At 36.9% G+C, this 20595-nt stretch overlaps 1 protein-coding gene and 1 long non-coding RNA gene across 2 annotated transcripts; both read left to right on the top strand.

The window, feature by feature from the left end:
- The first annotated feature begins 11654 nt into the window (after positions 1–11654).
- On the top strand, positions 11655–14141 carry LOC129258329 (uncharacterized). The gene has a single exon (XM_064098576.1). It carries the CDS (start codon positions 11879–11881, stop codon positions 13226–13228), a length of 1350 nt encoding a protein of 449 aa, XP_063954646.1. The 5' UTR covers positions 11655–11878; the 3' UTR covers positions 13229–14141.
- A 284-nt stretch (positions 14142–14425) lies between these two features.
- On the top strand, positions 14426–20174 carry LOC129276549 (uncharacterized). The gene is made up of 5 exons (XR_010293395.1): positions 14426–14493; positions 16382–16484; positions 17254–17388; positions 18380–18486; positions 18990–20174. It is a non-coding gene; the product is annotated as an uncharacterized LOC129276549 (long non-coding RNA).
- Positions 20175–20595: the final 421 nt, after the last annotated feature.

Below are 20595 nucleotides of genomic sequence, written 5' to 3' on the forward strand. Positions count from 1 at the left end.
GATCAAGACCTGCTTTGATTACATTTGAGCCAACTCGATCTGGATACAAATTATATTTTCATAATGATTGTTTAGATACAATTCATAATTCATAGAGCTTAATTCAATTCTAATAACAACTAAACCCCGGTAACATATACGCGATGTTTACGATGAGAGATCTACAGAGGTCAGCACTTCTGACGACCAAGGTTGAAAGATCTTGCATTCATCGCAATGCAGGTGTTTCTTGAAACGAATCAGTGTTCGCTCCGGAGGAGATAAATTACATAAAATGTGCCAGGCTAAAAGATTTATGCCGCGATATAAAACCTTCCTTTAGAATGTAGGCACCACAAAAGTCATGGTGTCACCACTGAGATTGAGGGGTGCCCCCCCCCCTCCCCCAACGACATAAAAAGTGTCAGACTAAAAGATTTATGCCATGATATAAAACCCTCCTTTAGAAAGTATATATCACCACATGGTAATGGTTTGACAAGCCTCAAAGAGGGGTGTCACGATGACAGAAGGTGACCCCCCCCCCCCCCATTTTAGATTTTCAATTATTGAAAAGGGGCGACAAGGCCGGTTTAGGAGAAAGTGGAGAAAAAAAAAGTGAAGAGCAATTTAAAAAATGGTCAGACAACACTTAACGTTTTGTCTATATCAATATCCCTCTTAATTGAGATAGAAAAGACGTCACTTTTTTATATCGTCTCCCTCACCCCCCCCCCTCATATATCCTCGCACCGCCCCCGTCCCTTGACGTACATGATAGTACACCATGTATATAAAGCAAGTGCTTCCCCACGAAGATTTCTACTATAAATAGAAATATTATCTTACATGACAGGGGAGTGCGGTTCAATGAGGTTCTATGTAACATTTTTAACTGATATTTTCACTGCGTATAATCAGATTGTGGATCGGATCAGGCGTGGATAATCGTACAAATGTTTTATTTTTACTCAGAAGTGTCTTTTTCATAATGTGGTATACTTGAATGTGCGGAGTACCAACAATGCAGTCGTTTCCATGGTAACATAGTACAGGTAGTCGGTTTCATGGCATGTCTGTATTCACGACGAGGCAGGTAAGTCGAAGTACAGTTGAAGAAACATCCCCCTAAAAGATCATTGGTTCGTATTAAGACCATCAGTTTTTCATCACATTCTTCTAGAATTGCTAATATTTTAGTGTTATCATTACCCGTATATGCAAATGATGCCATATTAAAGCACGATCTGTTTGACTGAAAAAAAAAAAAAAAAACCCAAGATATTTAGTATTAGCTATAGGCGCAAAGGTCATGCACGGTCGTGACTACTAAACTGCCCACTATAGCGTGGAAAAACCAATAGGATAAAGTAAAATGAAGTAAGATTATGTTTTACTTGGCTACCAGACATTGGAATATGGCATTATCAATCACAGCTCTTTTCGAACATGTCGAAAGCAGAATATATTTAAGAAAAAATTATTATGCAGTTTGATATAATGTCTAAAGTTGTCTTTTACGTATATCTTCATCTATAGTCCTATTATTTGACTCCAAACTCTATACTAGCTTTTCTCCTAGTCAAAATATTGAACTGGAATCAAATTGAGCTTAGAAAATATTGAACTCGCAATATCTGAAGAGAGAGAAATTTGCATGTCATAAAATGATAAATCATGAAAACGAATTTGACTTATACGCACTCGTCAACAATATCCTTATATACCCTTTCTACTCTCGGGTGAATTACGAACAATACTAATAACTCAGAGTTTATTGAATCCAGATTGTGTTTTTTCTGCTTTGCCATTTTAATAGGTCATATTGACATATTGTAAATTATAATTTTTTCGTTCGTTTCGATAATTAGTGAAATGTCTGGTATGAGGATTAGCCAGACGGAGGACTTCGAGAAGCAAATTAATCGAAGTATCTTTATACCGCCCACCGCTATTTTCTATCAGTTTCACATTTTCAAGACGGTAGGATTTGAACAAAAATCTATCTTCGATAATGAGCCCGCATTGACAGTAAAATGTCGCGAGGAAAATCCGGATTTCGGATTCTATATCGCCATGCAGTAATCTCCTGAAGTTCATTTTTATAGGCCAGTTTTTACTTCTTTTTCCGTGTTTCTTGTTACTGCTCCGATCTTGCTCTTGTTGTTTCATAATCATGATAATACATGTATTTGTTCATACTGCGCCTTGACTGTTATTATCGACATATACGTGCGCTAAATAAATCTTAAATTATCATGATTACGATTATAATTATTATTACTGTTATTGTTGTTGTTAATAGTAGTAGTAGTAGTAGTAATAGTAGTAGTAGTAGTAGTAGTAGTAGTAGTAGTAGCAGTAGTAGTAGTAGTAGTAGTAGTAGTAGTAGTAGAAGTAGTAGTAGTAGTAGTAGTAGTAGTAGTAGTAGTAGTAGTAGTAGTAGTAGTAGTTGTAGTAGTAGTAGTAGTAGTAGTAGTAGTAGCACTAGCGTACCTACGGGGGGGGCAGTCTGCCCCCCCCCCTGACGAGCCACAACCCATGCAAAGGACGTATCCCTGCCCCCCCTGACGAGCTTGAAAGACCTTTTTTGCCCCCCCCCCCCCCTGATGAACTTGAAGACCTTTATTGACCCCCCTAACGAGCTTGAAGACCTTTTCTGGTACGAAATCCTTCATTTGTGATTGAAGACCTTTTTTTTTTTTTTTTTTTTTTTTTTTTTTTTTTTTTTTTCTTTTCAAATTTTTTGGCGGACGGTTTTGCCCCCCCTGTGAAAAATCCTAGGTACGCCACTGAGTAGTAGTAGTTTGTTCTTTCTTTCTGTTGCTTAGATAAGGATATGGGGTGCATGAACATGATAATCAATAGGTTTCACCCCCCCCCCTTGATTTCCTTTTCATCCGAACCGAAAATCCCGTTTTATTGGTTTTTTTCTTCTTACTACTACTTTTTTAATCACAAAATAAAATCCACATAGGACCTATATGAATGCTTGATATCGCGTAACTGTTACGTCAGTTGCATTACTTTTCATTCAAACATCCACCCTCCCCCCCCCCCCCCCCACCAGTGCAAGTTCATGGTGTCATGGCCGTACATAATCACATGCCATATTCATGATGACGCATTTACAACAAAGTTCAAAATGCGCAATTAATATATACTTTAATGTTTATGAAGAATTCAATTTTACCCGCAGTGTTTTCTCAACGAGATTGTATCATACTACGAAAACCGTATGATTTGTTTATCGTTCTATTTATAGTTCTATACTTGCTATTTCAGTATAAATGATATTGATTATAGGTTCTGTTTACTATTTTAGAATGTACGCAAAACAGTGACGCAATGAGCCAAAGATTTGGAGGGGGCTACGTATAACGTAAAATTTATTAGAAAGTTACGAGCGAGCGAGCACAATTTTCGACATTTTCATTAAAACAACCCAATTTCGTGATAGATTTTGACATAATATTAAAGAAATTATATTATATTTCACCCTCCTCTCTTTCCTTTTCTTTTCTTGGTCGTGAAAAATTGCGGGGGCAAGAACCCCCAAGCCCCCCCCCCCCCATCTGTACGCCATTGACTTAAAATGATCATAATTGGAACTTCTATAAGCCTCTGTTAGCTTTTTCATACTAGTAATTTATTTATTATTTACATGCATGACCATTCTTCACGGGATACCAAATAGAACGTATACAATCATGACAATTGCAGAAATTAAAAGGTGTCTGTTTAAGGAGACCTCATACATGTATTTCCAAGTTTATAGACGGCCCCGAGGTCCCCACCTAAATACTGATATTACAAGTTAGCTTCATTGTAAGACTTGTGCTACTTGCAGGATTCGATGCGGAGGTATGGGGTCGGGGCTCCATTCTTAAGAATGGATTTTATTTGATGAACAAAATATACATTCGCAGATATTTTCTATTAATCAGGCACTCGATCAAAATGAATGAGTATAAAATCGGCAAAATTATGCAATAAAATACATCTTTATTTTAAATCCTCAACATCATAACCTTTGCAGGGCACAAAAATTCTTTTTTTTTTCGTGGACGAAGTCAGCTTAATTTTGGTTGAAAACTTTTTTTTTCACTTTTAAGGTTTGAAAAAAAAGTTTTCACGTGCTTCCACCCCCTCCCCCCCCCCCCCCCGTCAAGCGAAAAATGTATGCGTACGGCCGTGATTGTACAATGATTCTGTGTACTGGAAAGAGTAAATATTATTGACTTGAAGTCAACAATCATAACATGGTCCTATTGGAAATTAAATTTAAAAAATGACAATGATCAGGGTGGACCCCTAATTATCTCCTGATTTCATAAATGGTGGAGCACAACGCACAAAATTCTACACGCCTTGCGCCCCAACCCCTCATACCCGTACACATAGGCGGCGGAAGCGGTGGGGGTCCCCCCCCCCCCCATAAACTTTAGGTGAGGGACGATCCCCCCCTAAATTTTCTGTTGATAACTTTTTTTTTTTTTTTCTTTTCAATTTTTTTTCCTGCGTCCCCCCTAAAATTTTTGGTTGATAACCTTTTTTTTTTTTTTTTTGCTTGTCGAAAAATTGTTGTGGTCCCCCTAAAATGTTTGGCTTCCGCCGCCAATGCCCGTACATGCCAATTTGAGAAGCATAATTAGACGTATTGGCTGATGCAAGCAGAAAAGTGTGGATGTTACAGTATAACAGACAATAACACTGAAAGTTAAGAATAAGATTGCAATACATAGAGGTGGACAACATGTTCGTAATCTAGATACTCGAATAGTTGACCTTAAGTTTGTTGTGTGTGTTTTTGATGGAGTTTTTTTTATTGTGTGTGTGTCCATCCCCTCATGAAGCAAGGCTTTTTCCTTTGGGCTATATTATAATTACGAAAGGCAAAAATGTCAACTAATCAATGGCAACCCCTAGAGTCCTGGCATTTGGTCCGCCACCATTAGAGAGTAATTGCCTTACCAAACCGACTTAAATAGCGCCGGGAATCATGGGAAAAGTAGTTCTATATAAGTACATTCTATAAAAGGATTTGTCAAAATAAATGAAATAGGGCAATATAATTATGTCCAGTGGAAATACCGGTAAAGATATATCAAAATAGTGGTCATTGATTTAAAAAAAAAAAAAATTACGTCGGTTTCATGACCTTTGATTTCATACTAGGCAAACGGTGATTATATTCATCAACAAAATGGTAATTTTGACTAATATTTGCTTTCATTATTATTATTGTTTTGACCCGTAGTATGATCTTATAAGTGGGTAGCGTCGCATCGTTAAATTGGTCAAATACGCCATTCTGATTGGTTTCATCGAGTTTTGAATCTTCATTAAAGGTCAAGTCCATCCCAGAAAATTGTTGATTTGAATAAATAGAGAAAAATCTAACTAGCATAACGCCGAAAATTTCATCAAAATCGGATGCAAAATAAGAAAGTTATGGAATGTTAAAGTTTCGCTTATTTTTCACAAAACAGTGATATGCACAACTAGGTGAGTCAGTCGATGGTGTCCATCACTCACGATTTCTTTTGTTTTTTGTTGTTTGAATTATACAATTTTTCATTTTTCACAGATTTGACAATAAGGACCAACTTGACTGAACCATAAAACAATGCTATTTACACATGATCAGGGAGGAATTAATCATTGTTTCACTTGACAATGAGGAGAAAATTATAATATTTCATATTTCATATAATGAAATACAAAAGAAATAGTGAGTGTGGATGATGTCATCAGTCTCCTCATTTGCATACCGACCAGGATCCATACTGTCAGTGACAGACAAATTACGGTGTTTTTTATAGGGGAAGCGCAACTTATAAAGGTGACTTAAAAATAGTCCTGGGTATTGGGTCTACGACCGATATATTACATCGTAACTCTCTAGCACATTTACAATATTCTTCACATTATCCTACATAATCTCTTAGTCTAAACAAGTGGAACGCCTCTGGCAGTCTTGCCTGCATTACGCGATTCGATATAGCAACAGTGCTGACTTTCTTGAATAGTTATTCACAAAAGAAAACATTTGTATGATAATAAATTACTATGTCCACTACTTGACCCAAAATGACCTATACGACCATGATCATGTGACCTAAGACGAGTGCAAAACAATCATTCATACTTGATTACCCTAAAGTCTGTGTTTCTAGATCCATAAACTTTCAAGTTATGATGCCAATTCAACAAATACCCCCAACACGGCCAAAGTTCGTTGATCTTAAATGACTTTTGATCTTGGCCATGTGACCTGAAACGCGTACAAGATATTCAGGGATACATGGTTTCTCTTATGACCAAGTTTTATTAACTAAATCAATAAAGTTTTAAAGTATAATGATGAAAATTCTTTGCTTTTATATCTGAGTTTCATTGCTAGGATCCATAAAATTTTAAAGTTATGAACCCCTAACATGGCCAAAGCTCGTTGACCCTAAATGACACTTGACCGTGATCATGTGAACTGAAACTCAGGCAGGATGTTCAGTAATACTGGATTACCCTTATGCCCCAGTTTCATTAACTAGGTCTATATACTTTCTAAGTTATGATGACATTTCAAAAACTTAACCTTGGTTAAGATTTCAATATTGACGACGCCGCCACCGTCGTCAGAACAACGGCGATACAACGGCGATGCAGGCGATACTAAAAAAACAAGGAAACGTGGTGTATCATGTCAGCAAGAGAGCGAAGCGAACAAACTAACCATAACGACACCTTTAAAACAACAAATAAATAAAATTGAAGGATTTCTCTAAAAGGGGACAAAAGACATTTTTGTTTAGAATTTCTAGGAGGCAATACCCCATGCTGCGTGTGGCAAGGCTTATGTATGTTTGGTTTGGTATGGTTTGGTTTATTTACCGTTCAAAAACTTGAACAATTAAAATGAGAATGTCACCAGAAACATACGGATGGATCACTCTATTCAGGGCCAATGATAATAAAAAGGCTCTGTTATTCATGAGTTCTACTCTATCTGGGAAAGATAAAAGCAAGAGTAGGTTTATAGAGTATACAGTATGTCTATACATATACAGAGTGCCCCTGGGGAGAATGATGAACATTGGGTTGTTAGAGCCTCGCCTTCGAAATGTTTAATTTTTATTGGCAGTGTTTGCAGTATTTTCTTTTTACAAAGACCATACAAGAATCATTGAGTTCGGTGAAATGAAAGAAGTATTCACCGTTCTTTCTTGGAATTAAGCCCGGTCACCCCCGGGGGTCAACCTTCCCGTCCGTGTCCTGGGCCCGTTTCATAAAAAGTTATAACTATTGCATATTTGCCATCGTAGTAACTACCATGGTAACAGGTCTCAGTATCACAATCACAATCAAGGAGCTCCATACAAGATCTAAGAAATTACTGGTTTTTATATCGAAAACCACCTGCTGCCCGTATTTTTATTATTTTTTTGTAACGGAGATCTAGTCTATTGTGACCTTCCCCTTAACAGGCAGTATAGTTCCACCACAAACGGGTAGGCCTAATAATAGTATCGAAATATCGGAAACAGTCCGCTGTTTGTAAATTTACTTATACCATTGAACAGATATATCGTTTGTTGTGACTGCATGCCCCTCTATACAGAAGCTCCACAACAAACGGACAGGCCTAATAATGGTTTCTAACAATAATTACTTCATTCTTACAATGCGAGTACCTTGCTTTCATCTATTCCACTGATTAGTGCCTTGAGCAAGGATTTCTCGTATAGAACCTGCTATTAAAGACAGCTACTTGTCATGACGTCCCTCATGCAGGCCAGGGAAGAAACATTATGAGATCCGCAATTTACATCAGCAGTGTTAAACAGAATTCAATCCCGAGGTCACGTTGGACAAAGTAAAATCAGGGGGGAAATAGAAACGGTATATAATTCATTCAAAAAAAAGGCGTAACAAGGTTATGATTTAGGTTTAACATGTTCGATAAATGTAATGTCACGCGCCATCACCTCCCCCATGACATTATGCGTAAGTGTTATGAAATGAATAAATTGATATTTTCATAGATTTCCATTGTTATAAATACAATCGCGGCATGAATACGAGGGGGAAGGGGCATCGTGTTTTGCGTTCGAATTTGCCCACCCCTGCCCCCTCCCACAATCACATGGGCTACGAACCTTTGTACGAATGTTCTCTTTAGACCTATCATTTAAATTTCAGAATGTTCTACTTTGACATGTCCTTTTAAAGAATGTTCTATTTGACCTATTTTTTAATAAATTGTGACTATCTTGACGCATCCTTTCGTATTTAAAATGTAATATTTGGGCATGTTCTTTTTTAGAAGTTTTGATCTGTAGGGTAATAATAACAGGATCCGCTGGTATATCAGTTTTCTATCCGGAGTGATACACTGGGTAAATAAAACGTTATTTATTATCATCATCATTATTATTATTGATATTATTATTATTATCACTATTAATATTATTATCATTATTATTATTATTATCATCATTATTTTCATTATCATTAATATTATTATCATTAATATTATTATTTTTATTATTATTATCATTACTACCATCACTATTATTATTATTATTACCATCATTACTATTATCATTATTATCATCGTCATCATCATCACGATCATCATTATCGTCATCATCCTTTATAAGAACGCATTCTGGCCTATCCATTTTTACATGTTTAATAGATTGTAGCATCTCTTAAAAAAAGAAACATAAAGGTGAAGGTGAAAAGGCGCTCGCGTCACTCGAACTCCCTCATGACAATAAGACGGTGATTAATCCATTTTGTGTAATTATTTATCGTATATTTTTTCACCTAAACCCACGGTTTTCCCATTATTCACCCGTCTACCATGTCTAGTGTGGTTGTTCAATCGTAATTGACTGTTAGCATAACAATCGGGTCAGCGTCCGTGATTTTTTGTGATATATACACATTTTTGTTACTTTTTCGCTCTATAGGCATGGGGGTGGGGCAGCAGACCTGCCACAGGGGAGGGGTGTAAAACAAATCAGAGGGAAAAAAATGTTGACAATTTTGTTCAATTGGCGGGGAATGTTCATTTCTTTCGAATTTATAATTATGAACTAAACATCTCATTAGGGGAGAGGTTAACTTTTTTGCGGAAAACGTATTCAACCATATTATTATCTCAAGAAATGATCTCAACAACAACAACAATATATATATATGTATATTACGTGTTTATTGAACATTGCCAATTCTTCTCACAACCTATACTGTGATTATTATAGAAAACTTTAATTTTAGTATAAAAATGCGAATTGGGATGAAGATTCTTAAGTCATTATTACTCTCCCTTGCCATGCTTGCCTCTCGAAAGATCATCATGTTCGCTTGTTATCCAAGGCGAAAATATATGGAAAAACCATAAATACCACACAGTAAAAAAAACCGCTGTTTATAGATTTCTATACAAATAAAAGCTGTATGAGCCTTAACGAAGAATTCATCAAGAAATAAGACTACTAATGGAAAGGCAAGCCATATCTGGTACAGAGTACGCTTTATGACCAAAACGTTTGGTTGTGACACCCCCCCCTAATATTCACAGTAAAACGCTGTTTAAACGTTTTAAACAACTTTGCAGTTGTTGCTAAAGAGATAAAACAAACATGCTTACTCTATTTAAGATTGAATTTCAAAAAATAAACTTTTGACTATGTTGATGTTGTTGATGATAATGATGTCGATGAGGATGTTGATGATGATGATCATGTTGATGACAATGCTGTTGATGATGAGGAGGAGGACGAGCAGGATGATGACGATGTTGATAGTGTCGATGACGATGATGATGATGTTGGAAATTCATTCCCTTCTTAAATCGCAGAAGAGTGAGCAAATATTGATATTTGACTACACTTTATTACGTCAGGCTATCCCTAAAAAATTGATAAATGATAATACAACACCTTGTACCAACCGCAATAATAAACCGTCATTAAGAGTTTCCCAAAATAGATGTAGGAGAAAAAAATCAAATTAAATATATTCATGATATTTCAAGTAAACAATTCTATAGACTCTTATCTTCAGATGCATCGAGCACTAACATAATTATGCTGCTGTTTTGGGAACAGATAATTGGGTCACCACTAGATTGGACAAAAACTTTTAAAAGAAACTGGTGTTACTGTAAAGAAAATAAACTGAAAGAATTCAATTTTAAGGTTATATATTATTTATTGCCAGTAAGAAAGAATTTGTTTAAATGGAATGCTCTAACAGATGGGAGATGCCCGCATTGTTGCGTCATGTGCGTGGACGAAGATAATGTACATGCTTTCGTTGAGTGTAAACTAAATAAGAGATTATTTTCTTATTTCACAGCAAGTTTGAATACAATGTCGACCTTCAAATAACAGAATTGCATTTACTTAAAGCCCACAAAGAAATCGGACTAGATTCATTTCTTATAATTGTTTTTTGGTGCATTTACAAATATATACTTATAAGCAATAAAACAGGAAGATTGTCGAGAATTTAATTTGGAATATTTGTTTAAAAAAGAAATATGTAAACATGTGATGTGATTTCGAATGTTCAATTATGTATATAATAACTGCCCATGGTGGGTTTAATAAAAAAAATGATGACGATGTTGATTATGACGATGATGATGATGACACTAATGATTTTGATGAGGTGGATGATAATGACGATGATGATTTTAATGATGGCGGTGATTTGTTTTTACCTGATAGCTAAGGAAGCATGAGTGCTTGTAAGCAAGCAACCAGAAGACCGACGGCTTAAGGTCTTCTCCGAGGGACCTGGTAATGACATTAATGACATTAATGCCTTACCAAAGGGCACTAGCGCACCAAGTGAAAATCGAACCCGGGTCACCAGAATCCGAAACCCCCGCTCACTACGACTGAGCTATCGCGCCTCCGCACTGAGCCATCGCGCCTCCTATATTATTATGATGATAATGATAATGATAATTATGATGATGACGTTAACGACTTTGATGAGGCTGATGACGTTGAGAACTTAAATCTTGTTCAGGATTTTGATGATGATGATGATGATGATGGTGGTCATTGTGATGTTAATGATGATGATGATGATGATAAAAATGCCCCCCCCTGATATGCATGTATGACTGATAACATTACCAAGTAGAGGCTTATCATGTTCCTTAATATAAAATCATAAAGATTTAATCTTCGTTATTGCGTGTGTAAGGAGAATAACAACAGTTGCGTTTTCTAACTTATCGTATAATGTAAACTATGTAAACAAATGTACGAAACGATAAAATATTCAGGGCATGGTCATTGTATTTGATAAATAGGAATATATGTTCGTTTAACAATGATTAAGAACGACTTTTTCTTTCTTTTTTACAGTCTCTTCTCCTTACCTTCCCTCTAGGGATGAGAACAAGTGGAGTCCTTGATTGTCTACCTGTACTCAGAACTACGAGGGCAAAAAGTACGTTGAAAGAAAGATTGCAAAGGAAAACCGTCACAATAAAGAATTAATTCCAATCCACTGTGACGTAAACTGGCGATGGATGTTGATCACACGCAGCGAGCAGACGTAATCACAAGACGTTTCCCGCCAGATTCTTATCCCTATAAAAGCCGCGCGAATCCCAAGCTCGCACATTTCCACAAAAACGGGAGAAGTGTTAATAGGAATCCGACTCTATACATTTGCTATTGTGTTTTATGTGTGTAATCAGAGAGGAAAGATAATTAGGTGCACTCGAAATCTACATCTGATGTGAAGTTGTTAACAGGAAGCCTCTGATATCAAAATATATATTTCCTCTATAGCGTTTCTCAAAAACGATTAAGCAGTGGTTTGTCATTATTCTTTCTCGTCTCCGCGGAGAAAATTTCTAGAGATGTCGGAGATGGCCAAATATTTGAAGAAGCAACGGATAAGTCTTCATGATATTATCTTCAAGAACCGGAAATCGAGTCGAGAGGAGATTAAGAGGGAAACGCCAGAGGAAAGAGTCGTCGTACAAGTGGTTGCAGAGAAAGGTGCTATTGGACAACTCTCACTGGGTGAATCCAGGAAGTGCCCTTCACCTAAACCTGTGCGATCTCTTGTCCAGGTGCCCAGTTCTGCTCCAGACAACGTCCCTGCGGTCGATCGGAATGTAAGGGACGGGATGCCCGTCTTTGGGCGAACGGTGAAGAGGACTCCCGTAGATTACGGGAGTTGTGAGAATAGCTCAGGTTCTGATAACAACGAGAGACACCGATACAAGTCAGATTCGGATTCTTCCGATGAGAATTACATCATATCGAGATATTTTAGAAGTATGGTTCTTTCCGATGATGAAGAACCCTCATCGGGTACAAGACTGGGTGTACCCGTCATAGAAACAGGGAGCTCACGGTCGTTGTCGGCAATTCCTTCGATAGATATGCCGAATGACGCATCGTTGTCGCGGTCGTGCTACGAGATCTGTTCAAACAGAATCCCAGGAACACCGTGCGGGAGTTCATGTTCGATCTCGTTCAGGCGCCCGAATAAAGGAAAATCGTCGATGACGTATTGGTCTAATGGAGGCAGTGAGGGGGATATAACTGAAATAATCCCGCTCGGATCGTCCACCGTGACAAGTAAGACGACAAATCGATCATCGAGGCAGGAGACGCTGTCGCCGTTGAATCTCAGCCATTTCGAAACGACCCCGCGCAGTTCTTCAGTCAAGTCCATCAACAGAGAACCGAGTTCTCTCCACGTCTCTCCGAGCCGTTCACCAAACCTTTCTGGTGATCCGACGACGTCGCCGTCATCAGTGATGTCTGGGGAGACCTTACCGCCTGCTCCCTCGCCATTCTCCTCCTACCATATTGCCAACCATCGCTCGCTGCGTCCCGGTAGCGCGGTCATGCTCCCTCACCGGGAATCAAATCTACTTCCCCTCCGACCATCGTCCTCCAATCCCGCCATCAACAAGGCCTCGGAATACCACACCACCCCGTCTCACCCGCTCCGGCCCGTCCAGCTGAGCCCGTTAACGAGATCGAACCCAAACCTGTGTGTCTACTCGCCGTCCGGATCTTCAAGGTCGTTGTCGCCATCGTCTGCCTTTGGGACATCGACATCACCTAGGCTTCTGAGTCCCTTACCGATCCCCATTCCACCTTCATCACCCCGTCCAACGTCCCAATACAGACGCGCACCGCGGGTGAAAAAGACGAAGGCCAAATTCCAACAGAACTTTGACAACTTGTGAGTTGTGATAATAATACAAAAGCCCAGGGAGGAGGCGCCGTCAATCCAAGGTGGACGCCATGTTCTTCCAGAAAAACACTTTAAAAAATGTTTTCCTGATCGAGGGGATGCTATAGGCAAACAGCCATGTGAGCACGGTGCGTGAAAAATATGTGTATGTATTTCACCCTATTATGAAAATACAATGTTTGAGACAATATTTAGGGTGGGGAAACATGTCAAAGGTATTTATTCTGGGTACTCTGAGATGAAGCAAGGTTACTTGTTTGGTGTTCTTACTTCAAAATCCATGGACGTGTATGGTGTCCGCCTTTTAATGGCAGTGCCCCTCCTCACCCTCAGATTAAATGTTAATCATCATGATAATTGTGGTGTTAAGTTTGAGTCGAAGAAACATTGGATTTGAGTTCCTTTGTAATAATGGTAATTGATTTGCAGGAACTTGAAAGGTGTATTGTCAATATGGAGTCCTTTGGAAATCAGTTGACAGCTAGTAACCATGGAAACGAAATTATCATCATATATTTTAAGAGTTCCTGGTCAATCAATCAATATTTGTATCAAATACTCTCAAACGTTATAGCTATCATTGAGTAACTTGAAACCTGGGTCCCGTCTTACGAAGAGTTCAAATTCAACTTTATGGAAATTCATCCGTGTCATAACCTTTAAATATGCACAATGTCCTTTGTTTAATAACAAAGAGGTGCACACTAAATTGTCAATACAACGATGAATGTTTGAGTGTAAGTCATATCTATGAAAGACTTTGAACAAACATGCATTTAAGATGTTGTGATTGGTGGGATCAATCACAACTCTTTGTAATACGGGGCCAGGGGGCCGTTTCATAAAGCTGTTCGTAAGCTAAGGGCGACTTTAAGAAGGACTGGTGAACCCTTCTTACGCGCTAAACAATTGCCAATTCAATATGCCATTTACCACAAGAAAGGATGACCAGTCGTTCTTAAAGTCGCTCTTAACTAGCTTTATGAAACACCGACCTGGGCCCCGTTGCATAAAGCTTTTGCCAGACTTATTTTTGCCATAGTTTTTCTATGGCAAAAACCTTAGTTTTTTGCCAGAGTTTCAAATTCGGTCTAAATTTCATGGCAAAAAAACTCTGGCAAACTTTTGCCAGAGTTTTTTAAGTTGCCAGAGTTTTTTAAGATTGAATAAACTTGAACGAGGATGAACGCCGATATCAGCCGATATCGCGATCGGTATCTGCGGCTGCTGAAAAAATCATGGAGACTCCATATAACGGTAAGCTTGATATTTTTTAAATGAAATGTGTTGATATTTGCTATTTTTATCATTATAAGTCGATTAATTAGTTGCAAAAATATCTGTGTATTGTTTTGAATCCGTGCTCGCACCGTGAAAGTGAGATTCACGATTTTTTTACACGTTTGAATCGTTCCATTTTTGTGTCGCAAGCGCCTGCGGGGTCTGCGTCTCGGCCATGTCTATTGCCGCCGGAGCTTCGGCATGGTGATGTGACCGCGCTGGTCGCACTTGGTGCGCCAACAGCTGAAACCACCAACTGCATCGACACGTTTGGAAAGCTTATTTATCGTATTTCTCTTGCTATGATCACACATTCTACATTATGATTAGTATCAGTAAATGAAAATTTCATGTTGTTCAAATCAATTTTTCATGTTAGAATTGAATTGAATGCAAAGCCAAAGTTGCAAACTTTGGACCACCGTCACTGTCGGTCGTTACCAAGTCAGCTAGCTCAGACAAGTTGAATTGAAGTTGGTTAGATTCTAGACCTACAACAACAGTTAGATCGAATTTTCAGATCTAACTTTAGGCATAGAATCAACATTCTTGATCTAAGTTAACTCTTTCTGAAGAAGTTGAGACTTCAGTCAATCAGTTTGAGGGCTCCACCGTGAAGCCCCTGACTGAATGCCTGAGGCTGAGTGAGGTACATGTTCTATTAAATTATTAGTATTACTATTTACGTAGGCCCTTAAAAAGGTGCGTAGCTGTAGAGCTAGAGCTAGATTAATGGTTGGCGCATAGACTCTCTTCTACCAGGTGCAGATCTAGAGCCTGTGTCTTTACTTAGTACAGTACTACAGGGCGCGAATTGGCACTAGGGCCTACAGTGCAGTGCTGCAATCCAACAATTTTGACAACTCTGAATGGTGGCTTTAATTTCTCCCTTAAAAATTTGAAATAAAATAGGGGGGGAGGCAGTCGTACCAATTGACCCCCTTTCCCTGGATCTGCTATAGGTGACCCCACATGAAATTGCGACATCATGATCATGAACAGTACTTAGCGTAATGTGCCAAAAATTTTGAGGGGGCCTGACACTGACAATGGCGTAGGGGGCAAATCTTTTTAATAAAAACTGAGCAATCCAAATTTTTTACACTTTTTTAAATACAAAAAAAAAAAAATGTACGCCAGTGAACGTGAATCTATACAGTGGCTAGAGATTAAAAATTGGGCTCAATTTAAAGCTTGTTATAATCCAACACTCTGCAATTTATTTCAATTAATTGAAATTAATGATCTGATGATCACTAAAGTAAAAATCTTGAAAATCCTTCATAAAAAAATTCTTGCAGAGAAACAAATCATATATATAATGTTATTTTGGGGCTGAATGGAGACTATGGGATTGTTGTATTAGTATTTAACATGCATTACTATGTTTTTTAAGGGGCTAGAATTTTGATTTTGGTCTCAATTGCATATAACATCATTGATTATTTGTTTAAGATAGAAAATAAAAAATGATTAAAAAATTGCAGTTTTGGAATTTGGATATTCTAAGTTCATATAAATTTGCATATCTAAATTATGTTGAAGAAATGAACAAATCCCTTTAGGTTATTTATCATCTGAAAGGGAATTTCAATGATCAATCCAAATATTTTTTTCCAGTTTGTACTGAGCTAATTTTTTCTGTTAAGTTTGAATCACTGTAATAAGTCCAACAATTGGAATCAACCATCAAAATGTCCTATCCTAGTAATGGTTTAATTCACCGGCACAAACATATTAGTATATATTCATTTGATAATTTATACTGAAAGTAATCTCAATGCAAATATTTGTGTGACTTTATCTAGTCTTAATTTGTGACTCTCTAATAGGATTATTTATTTTCTCATTCAATATCTAACAGCTTAAATAGTTGAGGTATATACACTGGAGCAACTCAAGTGCATGTGTGACTTTTTGAGAAGAAACCACACAAGGCTGTTGGTTAGCAATCACCATGTAAAAGGGTAAGATATACAGCTTAATTTCAAATAAGCCAAAATTCTGATTGCTACCATTTTAAGTATTTATAGACAGGCTTATATTTTATGTTGGTAATCTCGATGCAAAGTTTCTCAAAGTGAAAAGAATATTTATGAAGAAGAAGTCATTACTGCCTGATAATGTCGAACATAAAGTAGTTATAAAATACAATTTTTAAAAAAGGTTTCGTCTTCTTGAATAGAAAGAAAAAAAATTGTTTCAGGCATATTTGAAATGAGTAAGAATCCTCATGTTGATTATTTAATTTATACAACCCCCCCCTCCCCCCCCCCAAAAAAAAAATAGAAAATGTACCTAATCTCACCTGGCTATGCTAGTGATTGTGTAGACCTGAATCAATAATAGTTAAGTTCATTTAATTACCTCTTGCAATTCTTTGAAAATTATTATTGATTTTGATTTTTTTTGTCTTTGATATGTCCATTGGAAATGATGAAATCTTATTTTCTTACAATTACAAGTTTTGATTTAGATTTTCATGGAATAAAACTGAAAGAGTACAACACATCTTTCTTATAAATTCCTGATTTGAACTCTAGTTACATTAATAGATTGCAATTTTAAATTTTGATAACTTACAAAGTAGATAAATAATATTAATTATATGCCATGAAATGAGATTTTTGTCAAATAAATTTAGACAATCTTGACAAAGTGCAGAGTGTCTTTTCAATTAATATATAGCATATATACATATTTTATGATTTGTTTGTGTTTGCATTTTAAATAAAGGTTTGCAGAAACCAGACAGAGAGCCTGTGTGGAGATGCTATTGGCTGCCCAGGTCGGACTGCCTCCAACCTGAGGCGGTCTTGGAGTGATCTAACAAAAGAGTGAATGATTATGCTAGGAATCAGACAAAGACTGGTATGTATTTTTATTTATAAGAGTAAAGAATATATTTTATATGCATCAAGAAGAATTAAAGATCACTATCTCTTAAATTTTATTTTGTTGTAATTGTCATGCAACTAATCCAAAATATGTATAATTTTTTTACATCCACCCATCAGAGGTGGGTCCGAGGACAGGTTTTGGGGTTGTCTGGCCATCCTGTCTTTCTTAAATTATTCTGATAAGTAAAGAACTGTTTGATTTTAAACTTTGTCCAAGAATGCATGTAGGATTGATTATACTTTAATTATTTTGAGGGTATCAAGGTCACCTGTATATACATCGTTCCTGTGATAAATAAAGAACCCTTTGATGGTTCAACTTCAACTTGGCAAATATATATTTGGGAGTGACAATGATCAGGTTAGGTCAAATGTAAAAATTCACCAGAGATCGTTGGCAAATTTGTGTGTTTAATATTTTTATCTTTTGATGTTGCAATGGCGGATGCATAAATTTCGAAACTTACAAATGTACCCCCATGATCCTCAACGGGTTAAGGATTGGTGTCACGGCTAAATACTAATTAAAAAACAAGTATTATTCTTTGTCTATTTCAGTCATTCAGTAATTAAATTGCTGCATTTGTGGAAAACTTCATAACTGAACAGTTCTGTGTGTAGTGACTTCAAAATTTGTTATTGACAGATTCTTCTTTGGCCTAGATCCCCTGTGTTTGTGGGGGGGGGGGGGGGTAGGCACAGATCTGGGGGGGGGGGTACACCCCCCAAAAAATTGTTGAAAGTACTGTGTATATATGCAAGTGATGACCAGTTTTTTGGGGGTTGTCAACATTTTCTGGACAAAAGTGCCCCTCCTTTTGGAAATTCCTGGATCTGCGCCTGGGGTGAGGCGAGTCAAAATCACCCTTCATAGTTTTTTTTTAAGATCCTTCTGCTGTGATCCCTGTTTGCATGGAGAACATTTATAATTGTGGCATTACTGCACTTTGTTAAATCTTTAGGTGGTAAAGTGAAGCCAAATATGGAGATTGTGCTGGCAGCCATGAGGGACAAGGCCAAGCATTGGGTCCATGGCCAGGAGACAGAGACTGGGGCATCTGAGCAACTGGTTAGTTTTACATAAAAGATTTATCACACAAAGTCATAACAAAGTTGAAAATATATATACCTAAGGATCATTTCATTAATTTTGCTATATTCTTTCATTCATTTTCTCGAGAAATGAGCATAATTTCGATTGAAATTTGTACAAGATGGTTCTCCCTATAGAAATAGGTAAACTGGTTTACAATGAAAAATTCAGATTTTTTAAAAGCTAGAATAATTATCCCTAACCCATAGAATTCCTATCATTCATTTTGAATTAATTAAATCTGAATTTTAACGGGGATAGTTCTTCTTTCCTCATGAAAATTTCTGCAAGGAATAGTAAGTAGCTTCAACTACTATTGCCAGATTGAGGGATTTTTGTTCAGAGTTGGTAAATGATTTAAGATTTCCAAAATGAAATAAAAATGTTGAATCATAGTAAGTCAATTAAAAAAAAATCAATGCGGAATGGTTTGAAGATGTAATTAAAGTTAAGTCAAAAATTATTTTCTTGATGTGCAGCTTTCACATAAGGCAGCCTGCTTCTGGACATGGGGAAGCCAGAGGAGGAAAAGGAGGTTGAGGCGGAACCTCAAGCTGTTCCCGGGGCACCATTGACATCCAGGGTAGATGGGGTCTAGTTGATTTTTAGGACACCAAGATGACACCCAGCATAAGAGAAGAGAAGGTGCTCTTCCTGTTATGACCAGCACACCAAGTACCAGGAGCATGGATCTGCAGCAAGTTCAGCAGGAGACGCTCAGAATGCAGCAAGCTATGCTGCAAACATTTAAAATCATCCATGTTGATTTTTGTAATTATCCACAATTGTTTGCAGCAGTTTGTTAATGGAAATCAGTAGTAACATTAAACAATGCAACTTTCTCTGCATTTTTTTTTTACTGGAAACCTGTTGAATATTGTTTTAGAAAATGAAGTAAATCACCTTGAACTTTGGAAATTTCCGAAAGCATATATTTTAGCAAGTAATATGAAAATGAGATATACCATGGTCACATTTGGTGGCCTTACCGCTAGTCGAAATCAGACGTTTTATGTATTACTATACAAACCACCTACATGAAGCTGGTACAAGGATGAGTAAAATGGCTGATTTTGACTCGCCATAATGCCACCGGCTGGCAAATGTGACCTAGACATAAGTTGTTGATGTCATTGCCTCATAATTTTGAACAAAAAAATGACAAAGACTACATTCTTCAGGATTGAGAAAGTTAAACTTGAACTTTATTCTCATCTCAGTAGATAGAAGATAATGTTATTCATTCAATACTGCGGTAGAATTTGAACAAATGCCTTGCAATGCAAAATAAAAATTTAGGTTCTGAAATCTTGATGGGAATCCCTGTGCAAGAACAGTTTTAAAGTTTATTTATACATGTTCATATTGCAAGTCTGTTATATGATCTGTCAGCATTGTTTGTGGATCTCACACTGGTGTCATTAGCCATAGTTCCAATCTATATCCTGCATTGCCCAACAGGATGCCTTGCAATTCGCCATCTGCAAAACGTTTTCCAATGGTACTTTTATGTTGATTTAAAAGAAAAGGGACCTTGTCAACATTCAATCACATCTTTCAATACGCATATAAGGGTATGGGATACTGTTAGCATTGAAATTAAAATATGACTTGATAAAAATTATTTTCAATTAAATTCAAAGTATTATAATGGTTCATAACGAGTTCTTTTGACTGTCACTGTTCTTAATAAGTGATTGCGAATAAAATTATTTTAAATGTATAATTCAATGAGAAATGAATTGTTTAAAAGAGGATAAATTGCGAGAGAAGAGATAGAAAAAGAAAGAAAGTATTAAGAAAGAGACGTCTGAGTTGTGTGATCGTAATTTAATTGAGAAAAGAAAACTGTTCTTAATAAGTGATAAGTTTTTCCCTATTCTCGCTTGCAAATAAAATTATTTTAAATGTATAATTCTATGAGAAATAAATTGTTTAAAAGAGGATAAATTGCGAGAGAAAGAGATAGAAAAAGAATGAAAGTATTAAGAAAGAGACATCTGAGTTGTGTGATCGTAACTTAATTGAGAGAAGAAAACTGTTCTTAAGTGATAAGTGTTCCCCATTCTCAATTGCAAATTAAAT

The sequence above is a fragment of the Lytechinus pictus genome, chromosome 4 (genome assembly GCF_037042905.1).
Source record: "Lytechinus pictus isolate F3 Inbred chromosome 4, Lp3.0, whole genome shotgun sequence".
Lineage (NCBI taxonomy): Eukaryota > Metazoa > Echinodermata > Echinoidea > Temnopleuroida > Toxopneustidae > Lytechinus > Lytechinus pictus.